Consider the following 13,972-nt stretch of genomic DNA (forward strand, 5'->3'; position numbering starts at 1 on the left):
AAGGCTTCTTGCTGTATGGGTGGGAGAACATCGAGGGCTTCTCTGAGGCTGTCGTCTGGGTTTGAAGTGAGTTGCGTTTTAAGCTCTTGTACCTTCTTAATGCACGTGGTATTCGTTGAAAAGTTCAGCTGTCAACTTCTTCGCTTGGCAACACTGGAAATGGCCACAGGCATGGCCGATGCGCCACGGACATGGCGCGGCTTGGGCCGCTACACCTGCACCTCTGTTTCAACCTGATTTTCAACGGTGGTGTCAACATAGATGTTTTTAATCACACTCACATTGGACTCGAGGCAATACTTTGCATTCGTTGAGGTAAAGTTTGTTAACGTGCAACACAGTCATGTGTTTAGCATGGACAAGTACCGCCATCCCGCGGAGCCCGACGTAACGAGTGACGGCGCACTCACACGGTTGCCTGCATGCGTGCCTCGCCTGTGAATACAAGCAATAGCCTGGTTCGTTGTACAGCAGCCCATACCGCTGTCTTTTGAAATATGTTTGATCTCTGATTCAGTTGCTTGAGCCCGAGTTGTTTTTGACAGAGTTCCTTCCTGAACTCAAGTTTTAGGATCAGGCAAGGACGACATCTTTGGCTCTTCGTCAGATGCTTGCACTTTGTACTTCTCTCTTCATTCAGTGCGCTGCCAGTCTAACCATTTGAAGAGCCTTCACACAACGTTAGTTGGTCAACGTTCTGCAACAGGCCTGCCAAATGAGCAATGGTGTTGACCCGACTGCACGATTTCACAATGCAACCACGGGTGCTCACAATTACTGCTCCTTCCCCGATTATGACACACTTTTCAGCGAAAACCATTTTTCCCTCCATTTTCTGAACAAAGAAAGCGACGTAACTTCCATCGTCATCTCTGCCGACAATCTTTCTCCAGTTCATCAGTGGCAAACAAACTTCTTCCACGTCTCTCAACGTAGGCTTACTTCTCGCTGCCGGCACGTCTAAATTTGCAGCACTTTCTTCGGCAACAGCTCTAGCGCTTGTCTTTGCTTTCTTTGCAGACGAGGTCTGTGCAACAACCTGGTCTCGGCATGGCAATTTCTTTCTTTTTGGCCGGGGGTATGTGTAGGTAAGGAGGCAGATCTGGGAATATTTTCGGCACAGCTCCTTCAACGAGACTCCACTTTCCTCGCTCAGTTTCAACTTTCTCACCTTTAAATGAAATGCGTGTAGGTTTTCGTTATGTCCTCAGTATAAAAATGCACGTTGAACACGTACGATTTGGTTGAAAGGCATTCCTCTCATTCAGTCATTCCTCTCGTAACCCTTGGCTTCAGAGCGGTCCCAGCGGGAAACGGTGTTCTTGGCACCAGTTGCAGCTTGGCCTGGTGACAATATGCCTTGCCCACACTGCCTGGCCAGTGGTGCTTTCACAAGGATTGTGGACATCTCATTGATGCCACAATCACTGGACACGGGGTATGCATTGTTGCGAATTCAATGCCACCGCTGCAACCAGTTGTTGCGGCATCCGGGTTCGGGAATCCATCTTGGTAGCGTGACTGGTGTCCAGAGACGTTGATCAGGAAACCGATGCATGCTGATGAAGAAGAAAAAATTTATACTAATATTTACATGATGAGTACAAGTTTGGATGCTGTGCCTCCAACGAATTGCACAGCCAGCAATCCTCGGCGGCTCGCAACACCGCCTTTTTGTTTCAGCAAAAGTCCCTAGAGTCCTCCTAGGGAATTCAACTCCCAAAAGTCTGGTCCAATCACGGACCCACAAATTGACGCACATGGGCTTTGCCCACGCTCGAAGCCGTTCTGGTTGCTTGCCCACATGACCACGAGGGAGAGAATGGGTTGGTGCCGCTGAGACAGAGGGACACCTTTTGTCCAAGCGCGAGGCGCACCTGAGGGCTTGACTCGTGACGCTCGCCGATTACCGATTTCATGGCCTGCGCTGCCGAAGTCGTCTCCTTTGTTGTCTTCAGTCAATTAGAGATAGAGATGCATGTGCGGGGATGGCGTGGGGTTTACAAACCACTGTATTCTACGCGGATTTGCACAAAGCATGAGGCAATACTGACAAAGCCTAGGGCGATGATGGGACTGGCGATGAAAATGCGCTAATTAGTGCCGACGTCCCAGCTTGGGTGTGTCGGCTCCGCAACCCGATCATAACACCATCCACGGCAAACAGGGAGCGTTCTGGTTGTTTGGTCACGTTCAGGAAGTGGCGCTGCACGCAAATTCAACAACAAAGCAAACAGGCTCTCGGAGCAAATGTAAGCAACTTCGAAGCAAAGCACGATTGACAATTCAGGTAGTTGGTGACAGTTAATAGCAGGACTCATGTAAAAATGCGAAAAAGGCATTGGCTCACAACCAAGTTCTTTTTAAACCATGGACGCATATATAATGACACTCTCTACCACGACTAACTTTTAATAGGTTGACTTTTCCCAAGTTTCATGTGTGGGACGTTTAGCTCCTCTTTCCAGGTACAGATTTCAGTGCAAACGCTAGGGGTACGTCAAGTTTGATAACAAGGATTTCAAGCACACAGTGACATTGCAGTTGCTGGCAATGCACATGGACTGCCAACGTTTTTTTAGAGCAGAATTGTACCCTCTATAGACATACATACAAGCAAAACTTACCAAAGTTCTATACTTTTTCTCATTCTTTAAGGCTATGTCTGAAATACAGTTATATGTAGCCAGTAAAATAAAAAAGAGGACGTGGATATTTTGTTGGCAGCCAGCATTTTCCACACCTGTTTTTATGCCGGCCCGGTTGGTTGACTGTTTCTACGTCAAATTTCTGTCAAATTAACTGTACCACAGAATGCCCATTGCAGGCATAACTCATGACAGTAAAAAAATTCCGGCTGCTGGCATTTTCTGCTCCAGTAACTTTGCCGGCACTGTACGTTGCGACAGCAGCGCCACCATTGTGCTGGTATAATTAAAGGGAGGACAAGATGCTGGCTGCCGGAAAAATATCCACTTCCTAAAATATATATATATATATATGTAGGCCTATACGAGCTCATCCATTGTTACCTTGGCGTTCAGGATGATGTCCTGCATACACTTCAGTGTTGCAGTTATCTTCCTGTTCAGCAATCGACGAATTGAACCCGCATCTGCCGGCTGGAAGTGGCGGAGCAGCACTGTGAAGACGAACACGGCAGGGGCCACTTCACGTTGCAACTGGGTCAACAGGGCTTACAACACAATTATGGCAACATTTAATATCCATCTGTCACATACCCCTCCCCTGGATAATTGCGTCCGCTAGCAAAAACCAATGAAGAAGGGCGTGAGGCAACAGTTGTTTATATTTTAGCAGGGTGGCCAGCCGTGAGTTTTCACGTGTGCCGAGATTGCTGGGGTGAATGAAATCACAACGGAGATGCTCGACTGCGTTTTTACTATATGGGTTTACTACACGCACAAAAGATTACAGGGGAACGCCCGACACAAGAAAAAGAAGCCTTCACACTGCCATCGGCCTTGTGCGCGCAGGCACTAATCTGCCGTACACTAAGTGCACGCGCGCGCTAGGAGGCTAGTGCACGGCGCTAGCCAGATAGTAACACAACAAAGGAAAACCAAATACACAGGGTGGCCACTATGACGACACTCGATCTGTCGTGGCCTATGCCTTAACCTCCGACCCCGAACTTATAACTGAGACAGCTGTACGCGACACGCGAAACACTCTAGAGGCAAACACTTGTTACACCTCAGCAATGCAACTACAAAAAAAAATACTAGCAACACGGGAAACACTATATGGGACAAACATCGTTAACCCCCGACAACAGCATTCACTATAAGAAACATCTAGCAGCTCTGCAAGCTGTACACGACACCCAAAATGTCCTCAAACATCATTACCCTCACCAACAACAACTACTGCAAACAAGACACCAAAAAAACCCAACTCTCAGCTCGTTAGCTACAAGTGACGCTAGAAAAAACCCGGAAGGAGGCGAATATCTTAATCCAATGCAACAAACAATTACGAGGGGGAAAGCGCGGCAAAAGAAAGTCTCTACGAAGCAAGGAGAACCCGCCAGTTCACCGACGGAAAGTCACGACGAGGTGGAGCCGACCTCGCCGGGCAGCCGCTTACGTGTTTCGGGGCTCCGGAGTGCAGAAGCTGGTCGGCCATGGGACTCGCGGCGATGGGCGAACTCGAGCGTTAGGCCGTGGTCGTTCTTTCGCGAGCCTACCGACGTACTTCCGCTAAAGCGCGCCACCCCCGGACCCTTCCCCGCGTAGCACGCTCACGAATCTCCAGCCGACTGCCCCAAGCGACCGCTTGCACCCGCTTACATAACCTCCGCCGGTCGCCGGCCGTCCCGTAAACCTGCTCCGACGTCTTCCCCATTGTTCCTCCGGTTCCCCCTCCCGGGGCCACCGGCCACTCGCCACGATCGCGCGCGCGCGTCCGAGCTAGTGATCATGACGTCACCCCTGGCACCTGCACGTCCGCTGGAATGTCGCAGCCCGCTTTTGTCCTCTTAGCAGGCAGGGCGAAACAAAGGGCGTGAGCACCAAGCCGAGGGGACCCCCGGATTCCTCAGCGAGGTGCAAAATGGCCGAACCCCGTCCGGGAGGCCGTCAGGTCGGCCACCCGAATATAAAAAATGGAGGGCCTGGCCTGCAGTTTGTGACACCATCCCACCTTTGCACATGCACAAAATGATGCAAGTGTTTCATATATACACCCTATATACACACACCTCGTGCTATCACATATCTGCTGGGGATCTGTTCCGGTCCAGTCCAGATCGTTATTACCAACGTACGGAACGGTGAAATCTGCCAGCCGGTAACACATGCGAGACACTGCTTCTGCCAGCCGTGGTGAGTCATGGCCTCCAAAGCTAAAAGTGCACGTCTCAATAAGCAGTAACAATCGCAGCCGCAACCTGCACATAAATTTTAGCTGGCTGTCGCCAACTAAAATTCCACGCAATGACATGACTACCTGGCATTACATAAAGGATGAGTCGCCCTGCAAGCTCACGCTGCCAGAAATGACTGCCTTGACACGCCAGTGACGTCACTTTAACTGACCAATCAGGGTGCCGTGCCTTCCGGCCTGATAAGCTTGTGTGGTCTGGGTGCTTGGTGCACGTTTTTGGTGAAACTAAGTGCCCTGGATGTATAAAAAGTTACAGATGGCTGGCGTTAGGCTTATTTTTATCGTAAAATACAAATAAGCCTAACTACACTGAGAGAAAATTTCATTGAAGCGAAAACAAGCCAGATAAACAGTTCATTTGGCAAGGACTTTGTTACATTGACTTCTATGGCTACTTGATGGGAAATTGGAAATAAGTTTGTTGTAGCGGGGTTCGACTGTAGCTATCGCTCTGGCTTCTCTCCTGCCTTTTTGGTTCTCTGTTCCCATGTTCTTTGGTAAAGGCCAGATTTTATGTTTCTTTGCTGTTATGAGTGGGTTCTGTTATGGGTGAGGATTGACTAAAGATGGGTTGGATTAAAAACACGCATAGTACATGGGCTGCTGCCAAGAACCATGGCCATGTTGTGTTTATTTTCTGGTGGCCTACTTAGGGTTGCCCGAACAACTAAAACAGTGTTGCACGTAGTGGGCGCTGCCAACTGCCGCATAACACAGCCCCCCCCCTTTTTTTTTACCATGTCATGCGGTTAGGAGGGCGAGCTTCCTTTCCTGAATGGGTTCGGCTGAAAGCTGAGGGTTCACAGCCAGCACCACTTGACACATCTACTGGTTGGTTTGGGGGCGGGGGCTCATTTGTGTTAGGCAATGGGCAGAGGTCCGCACTTCTTCGCACTGGATGTCGGGCCCCTGGGTTCGGAGTAGCAAGTGTGCCTCTTGCAGGTGATAACAGTTTCTGTGGTACATCCCACCATCACTGCTTTCTGCATGAAGGAATGTGGTTCTTCAGCCAAGGCTGTGATGACACCTGTTGTCCATTTGTCGTTGAGCCGGAACCATACCTGTTGTCCGGGCCAGCTTCCGAGGGGCTGTGTACTGGTCACTGTGCTTGCGCTGTCCCACCTGACGAGATTTCAGCCCTTGATGGTGAGCCTTTGTAGTACATGCACCGGAAGTAACGTGGAAATTCTTCGGCCCATCAACATTTCTACTGGAGATGGCAATTTGGATGTTGGTGTTGCCCTATGGTTGAGGAGTGCCATTTTCAAGTCCTCACCACACTCTCCTGCTTTGCTGAATGTCTCTTTGACTGTTCTGATAGCTCGCTCTGCTTGCCTGGTGTACCGAGGGTAGCGGGTCGATGTGACGTTTCTGATGGCGTGAGGAGGACCGCTACACAGCGCGAACGGTCAGCACGTCCGGGGACAAGGATCCATCTTCCTGGTGCTCTCGCACGACACGAGCAGGACACGACTGCCACTGGCGAAGTTGTTGACACAGTGCCACATAATGATCGGGTCTGCTGCAGTTGTGGCACTGTTGTCAGAATGCTTGGTGCTGCCACAGCTGATGTTGCTGGCGGCATGAGGGTGCCTCTGCTTGGGCTTGGTTCTGCACGACTTGAGCGCTTCATGGGCTTGGCGGTTCGCGGTGATACACTGCGAACACTGCCGGCCGCGACTGTTGCATGTCCTCGGCGTAAGCCCTGGAGAGTTTACGAGCCAATCGGTGACCATTCTGTTGCGTGCTTTACCAAAAGCACATTGATCAGCTTGCTTGGTGACCACCTGTGCCAACATCTCAAATGTTTGATTTGTTGTTTGCTTCATGGTATGAAAAACATGGGATGCATGCGTTGTATTTTGGTACCTTTTGAAGTGAAGGTCGAACTGCTCCAGGACCGTTAGTAACTTCTGTTGCTTATCAGAGAGTGCGAAGGTGTTGTACTTCTGTAGGAGTTCTTCTTTGCCAACATGAAGCAGCGGTGCTACCCGCATTTCATCCTTTTCCTTCTGATATTCCACAGCTCGCTCATAGACCTTGTACCTTTGTTTCCAATCGCTCTATGCTTCTGCCCAGTTGTAGCTCGCTGAAAGTGGTTGAATCGGGGGCAGGAAGGATGCCATCGCCCCGGGAAGAATTTGTTCACTGTGTTGTAGGCTGGAGGCGTAGAGATTGAAGTTGTTCCATCTGCTGAAAATAGCTATGACATCGCGGATGCTTTTCGGATTCTGTACTGCAAGAGCAATAAATGCGACCGGAGAAATTTCTTTCAAAATGTGCCGAATGCGGGCACACTCCGGCATCTTGTTAGTGTGCCGGCAGAGGGCCAAAGCACCTTGTGTGGGCCTCACAGGCAGCCCTCGACTCACGCCAAGAATGCCTGCTATCCTGGTAGATGACGACCGAACTGATACCGTTGCTCCTAAAACATCCTCAGCCAACTGGACGGTGGACGAAAGATCGTTGTTTATAGTTTGCAAGTACTTACTTAATGGAAAGCTCAAGCTAAAGACCTTCTCCGCCACAAAAAGAGATACAAGAAATTCGCTTCTCTGCGTTGCACTCAGTAGGAGTTCAGCATTCGAGGAAGATTTCCGGTCATTCCAGTTAACGGCAATGTCCTGGAGAGTCACCAGAACAGGTTTGAGAAGTTCAACAAACACAAGGAGAGCTTCATGCCTCTGACCCACCGGGTAGGGCAAAGCGATTTTAGGCGCGTCACACGGGTTATCGGGACTAGCTTTTCTATCTGAGCAGTGAGAGCAGCTTGACGTTTTGGAGTGTGAAAAAACTCGCGTACCTTAGAAACTGTTCCCATGCAGTTTCTGATCTGGGGTACGGAGCATGCACTAGACAGGCTTAAATTCAGGCTGTGCGACCCGCAGTGAACATACATGGCATTGGGGAAATGTTGCTGTATGTGCGCTTGAACGCCGTTATAAGCCCCACTCATTGAAGCAGCCCCGTCATAAGCTTGAGCTCTGAGGTACTCCGTAGCGACGCCTATGTCACTCAGGCTGCTTAAAATGGTATTGGCCAGGCCTCTACCTGTCATGTCAGCCACCGGAATAAATTGGAGAAACTCCTCTCTTACCCCAGCTTGCTCTAAATCGACATATCGAGCACACAATGACAGCTGCTCAACACCGCCGACATCTGTCGTCTCATCCGCCATTACAGCAAAGCACTTTGCAGCATTGACTTTAGCAAGAAGTTTTCGCAAGATAATGGTGTTGCACACGGATATTATTTCATTTTGGGTCTTCCAGCTCGTTCATGTTGCGTTAGCACTGCATTCTTCTAGCTGTTTCTTCAGCAACTCATCGCCGTTGCATGAACGTAATCTTAAGAGCGCTTTAAAATTCCCTTCATTTTCGCCGGGCTCAGTGTGTAAATCCATTTTCCCGCCATCTCTATGGCCTCGCATAGGAACTCCCTGCCTTCCGCACCACAGTACCGTTGTGATGATAGGAGTCGACCTTTCTCTGTTTTTGGCAACTTGCTGCCTCAGACCGGCGTCGATGTCTTGGCAAATCGGCATTTTTTTTTTCCTTGTGATATTTGCAGAAATTGGTCTGCGTGTTTTTGTGAAAAGTTTTGTTTTCGTGCTCGTTGAAAATCTGAATTGCTTTTTTCCAATTATCAAATTTACAGGGGTGAGACAGATGCGCATATTGCGCACTTTTGATACAAATCTGCTTTCCTGCCCCAGGCTGCTCCAAAAGCTCGAAAATTGCAAAAATTGCGCCAAACTGCTCCAAAACAGTCTGAGAGCCAATGATTTTGACGCTCGCGCCAGTTTCAGTGGGGTAAAATGCTTACTGACAGCGTAATTTTCCAGCACTCCCAAGTTGATCCTGTTTGTAAAGGTTTAATTGATTGATCATTCAATAAAAAACCCACATAAAATTGTCCCCACGATAGTTTTTTTCGAAGGTCACCATGTCGGGTTGCACATGTTATACATATTCTGCGAGTTTTTTTTTTTTAAGTTTTCCCATGGAAAACAATTGCAAAGTCCTGTAGAAAACATACGTATGTGTACTTAGGCGACAAACTACTGGTGAAAATTGATGAACAGACGCCAATTTTCGGAGCGCCGTATCTCCGGAATGACATTACTGGGCCGCCGCCATCTTGGTGTGGTGAATATTGGAAAACATGGCTGTCGGGCGAAGCAGTTGCTCGTGGTTCGCTGATTTCTACTGTGGTTTTGGTTATGGGGGTGGCTGGGTTTTCATTTAGTCGTTTGATCTGTTGAGGGAAGTTGCGTGACTCGAAGAACGGAAGTTCATCAAAAACAACGTGGGTGCCGGGAATTCGCCGTGTTTCGGCCTCGAGTGAGAGGCGCGGTGCGTGCTTGAAGTGAAATTTCGGACTCGTTGTGTTGTTATAATAAAACGCTGAGTTATTGCTGCCTTTGACAGCGAGCTTGCCAGCGGCGGAAATGAGACGATCGACACTGCAGAAGTGGCGGCGCAGGCTACATCGCCGCAAAATGTTCAAGCAGTGGCCGATAGCGGGACGAGCTATTATTGCACGCTAGTAATAATGGTTTATCTAACTGAAGTAAAATTTAATGCCAAGAGGGAGGTGGCTAAACATACCAACGTTATTCAAATTGCGATCGTAGTGAATGCGCACCTTGCGGATTGAAATGGGAGGGCTGGTGGGGTGTGAAGATTGTCACCTCGCTTTGCGCAACTTTTGCCATGCCTCTACAATTGTGTGTAAAGCCGAGTCTGGGATTACAAAAATAATAATTTCAGCATTCACATGATAATGAAAATGCCTTACGATTGCTTCATTTTTCGATTCAATGTTTTCAACGGCACTCCATGCTATCTATGCATAGAGCCTAAGAATTTATAAATGGCTTGTAAAAAGGTAGTGCAGTTCGTGCCTTGTGATACTCTAGTAGAAAAAAACTTAATTGAAAGGCTGTTTCAGTGTTATGTACGTTCAAAATCCATTAAAAAGTGCACTCCCCCCCCCACTTTCCCCCGAGTTGCCAAAAATTTGATTTTAGGCTCCTAAGGTGACATAATAAATGTCATCATTCTGCTCCAAGTCACAATTCTTCTGCTCCAAAATCGAGATTTCGCTGCTCCAAAAACTGCTCCCAAATCAGATTCAGCTGTCTCACCCCTGAATTTAGAAAGCACAAGCGAAAGCACAAACCTCTTTCGCTAACACCAAGTGGTGAAAAAAGTACGCAGTACTTGCAGAAGGCCCCGTTCTCAGCTTTTGAGTAGACCAACCACTTCCATCGCTGCAACCACCAGTACTGGAACTTCAGGTTTCTTGTGCCCGTTGGCTTGAATGGAAAATTGGCGGAAGGGGTCCAGGCACTCGTGAGCAGCTCTTTCTTCTTTGCGTCCGCCACCTCAACGACAAAAACATAATTATAATTACACTCACTAACTGGAACGCTCCCCTTTCCTCATAGGAGGCACCCTGTGCCCCAGGGAAGGAAGAAGCCCCGCTCCTGCTGACGGGCCATGACTGGCAACACTGCCGCATGAAAACAAAAGAAAAAGTCCTTTGTGCCAACTGGAATGGGCGATTGTCTAACTAGCTCGAGCACATCGTCACCACCCTAAGGGACCGGTGGCTGACGGTGCACAGGATGGTGGCAGTGTCTGTGCTACCAAGTCCCAGTATAGCTTTCGCGGCTTTACGGTGAGCAGATATTCCCTCGAAAACAGCGTCTGCGGGGGGCCACCGCACTCGCTTTCTCTTTGTGGAACCCGAGATGCAGGGGCTGTGATCGACAGAAATCGATGTGGCGAGCCACGGCCTCAAGTGGAGGGAGCCTAGGCTTTGGCTGGCCGCTTTAAGGAATGGGCGAGTCTGGTGGTGAAAATATAAAAAAGCGCTGGACTATGAGCTTTAGTTCCACATTTGTGAGCCCAATGTCTCCCCCCTCCACGCTCCAGAAGAGATTTGTGCGGCACATCGGTTCGTATTGGGACCGCCAAACACCACCCATGACAGGTGTAGCCTCAGTACTGAGCCTGCATCAAGAGTGGTAATGTAGGGAGCATACAGAATCGCAGGGTAGGCCACCTTGTTGCACAAAAAGGACCTAGTGTAAATTGATATGTTCCGGTTCCTCCCTGGGTGAGGCTTCCATTCTGGCTCATCGACTTTCGGCGCCAACGCTGGCCCACGTCAGTCTTTACACCCAGATATCTTTCAACGTGGTCAGACCACTGTATGTTGAAGCACTTGCGTGGTTTGCATTCCCAGCTCCCTAACCAGGTACCCTCTGATTTTTCAACATTAAGCTCGGCACTGGAGAAATGGCAGAACTGGTCTGCCAGTTTGAGCCCTTCCCTGGCTTGGGCACTTCCTTGGGGACCCCCCAAAGACCTGCCAGTGCCGATTGAGGGTGGAGGAGGTGGACCTCCTGAGGACGTGTCGGTGCAGAACAAGGGGGACCCCGTACCGAAGAGAGTGAGGCACAGCAGGTCGCAGCTTGGTCCCCTCTTGGAGACGCTCCAAAAGATGGGGGAGGCCAAAGCGAAGCAAGAAGAGACCAGGGAAAAGGCCTTCAAAGCCCGCCAGCAGTGGTAAGAGGCAAAGGGAAAGCGCTACGAGGAGCGAATGCAGGGATTTGACCACCTCATAGATCTGTTTGCAAAAAAGGACAAGTGAAACAAACAATAAAGTTGGCATGTCAGGACTGCACACTTTTTAATTTCATGCAGATGTTCTAGCACAGCCAACTCTGTTTTCATGCAAATGTTCTCTATGTACATAGTTTGCGCATGATGCGAGCACCACCCTTTCTCACTTCCGAGCCTTTCACAGTCGACGCAGTTCAGCAATATAGCAGTTTCAGTGATGTCGGATATGCGCTAGCACAAGGCACTTTCATGTCGACTTTGCGTTGGCGCAGCAGGGGTGTCCACAATTAGCACTGCTCTTTTAGCAATGAAATCTTGCAAAGACTGGGCCTAGCCTGGTTGGTTGCAGTCGAAGTCCCCTTCGGAGGCGTCATTGCCCACATCGTCATCATGGCGCAATGATGTCAGCTCCTGCAAGAAGTCTCTCTCGTCGTTGCACAAGTTGTGCAGAACGCACACAGCCATTACAATGTAGCAGGATTTCTCAACAGTTCGGATGTCTACAAAGTAGAGCCTCCTAAAACGCTGTTTCAGGACGAACAGTGCGCGCGCGACGGAGGCGACCGCCTCCCGCCGGACATTCGCGAGTTGATCGGCTCCCCGGAGCACGGCAACCAGCTCAGGGCCGTCCAGCGGCTCGAGGAAGCTCTGGCGCTGCAACGGCGAAAGGAAAGCCAGCGCCCCTCGCCTCCCGGCCCTCGCGGGGGTCGAACGGACGGCGACGGCGCGGGCGATCCGAGTAACCCGCGCGGCCGGCCGGGCACGACGCCTCGGGCTCCGCCCGCTACCTAGCGCAGGTAGTTAGACAAGGTGCGGCGAAGCCCTGCGTGGCCTGACCCGCACCTTTCTCGCAGGACGAATCAATACAGGTCATTTCTCTCTCTCTCTCTCTCAGGAGCCCGAAGGCATTCTCAATTGCCACTCTGTGCTGGCTATGTTGCCTATTAAAGTTGCTTTTCCACGTGGGAAATGGGCATTCGTTTTCCCTGAATGGGGTCATGAGCCACGGCATCAAGGGGTACGCGCTGTCCCCAAGAATGTAGCTTTCTCTGCATTCAACGGCTGTGCGTTCAAAGAAGAGGCTCTTTCTCAGGACGTGGGTGTCGTGCGCCGAGCCCGGGAACGCGATGAAAACGTTTCGGAACTTGTTTCTATCGTCACAGATGCCTTGCAAAATGATAGAAGGCCACTTCTTGCAGTTGAAATATGACTGGAGCAATTCACTTGGCGTCGGTATTTCGATGTGCGACCTGTTGATGCACCCAAATAGCATGCCTAGGGCCCTTTCCACTACTCTTGGCTAGAAACCTGGCCTTGATGCGAGTCACTTCCTCCACGCTACTTGGCGGGCTGATGACTTCAGCGCTGATTGCGTGGAGGAAGCGAATGACTCGTGTGACACAGGCATGCACTGACGACTCAGTCATGTCAAACTTGTCTCCGATCGCATACATCGACACTTGCGAGCCAATGTACACAAGCGCAATGAGGCACATCTTCTGAGCTGATATTTGTTGACGGCCTTGCATTGCGCTCAGATAGTAGGCTGAAGCACTGAATCTGGAGCTCAGGCAATCAAACGTCTCCCTCGACAGCCTGAAAAGCCTCTTGAATTCTTGCTCGTTGTATCTGCTGACAACGTGCTCGTAGCCAGGCACACGATTGGCGTCTTCACGTACCAACGCGCACGCTACCAAAATGCGTACGTTGTCGAACTCGTCGTCAGAGTCACTGCACGGATCACCGTACTCCATGTTGTCGCTGTCGGAGTCAAGCAGCTGCGCAGCAGCTTCGAAAAGTGCTGCGTCTGACTGGCGATCCATGCTCGCAATGCACAAAGCGCACGTTCGTGACTAGGTCAGCTTAGCTTATTTAGTGGCTCTACACAAAGCCATGCAAAGAAGGAGGTACGCTATTGTCATACCTGTGTTGCAAGACGGACGTTCATCTTGTGAAGCTTTTTTGGACTGACGTGAGATTCCGTCAACCTTGGGCACACCTTTAGCTGTTGGTTCTCCTCGGTCTCATGAAGCTTCTTGTAGTGCTCAAAGTTCACCAAGTCAGAGCCGGCCTACAAGAAATTTAACAAAGCATGAGCATTGAGCTTCGTGAAGCATCACTTTAACAGGTGCAACAATTTTTTGAAAAGTAGGGCGGACATTACCTTCCCGTATGTGGGGGTCAAAAGATGATTTCTCACGCACTTCATTATGTGGGGCACGTCGCACATTAAGTGAAGAGAGCGTCCTCCTTCAAGGGTTGGGTGCGGGACCTTGTTTACTGGTTGATACAGCTTGCCTGATATTCCAACGTGAGTCCAGATCGACCTGTTGCCTGCACCATCACTCACAACACCTATGATGGTTGCCCCATAGCTCTCAAGCTTCAGCACAGACTCGACAACTATTTTGGCCAGTTGAAAGCCTGGG

The 13,972-nt window shown here is 49.9% G+C and overlaps 1 protein-coding gene across 1 annotated transcript in view; it reads right to left on the reverse strand.

Moving 5' to 3' along the window:
- Positions 1-6,317: 6,317 nt before the first annotated feature.
- LOC144153110 (uncharacterized) overlaps positions 6,318-13,972 on the reverse strand; it is a 29,823-nt gene continuing 22,168 nt past the window's right edge. Inside the window, exons 2-3 of the mRNA XM_077684769.1 lie at positions 13,532-13,614; positions 6,318-6,519 (exon numbers count right to left, since the gene is read on the reverse strand). Of these exons, the coding sequence (XP_077540895.1) occupies positions 6,318-6,519; positions 13,532-13,614 (285 nt within the window). The remainder of the gene's footprint in view (positions 6,520-13,531; positions 13,615-13,972) is intronic.

Source organism: Haemaphysalis longicornis, unplaced genomic scaffold, assembly GCF_048455015.1.
Source record: "Haemaphysalis longicornis isolate Haplotype H1 unplaced genomic scaffold, Haemaphysalis longicornis Haplotype H1 scaffold_9, whole genome shotgun sequence".
Taxonomy (NCBI): domain Eukaryota; kingdom Metazoa; phylum Arthropoda; class Arachnida; order Ixodida; family Ixodidae; genus Haemaphysalis; species Haemaphysalis longicornis.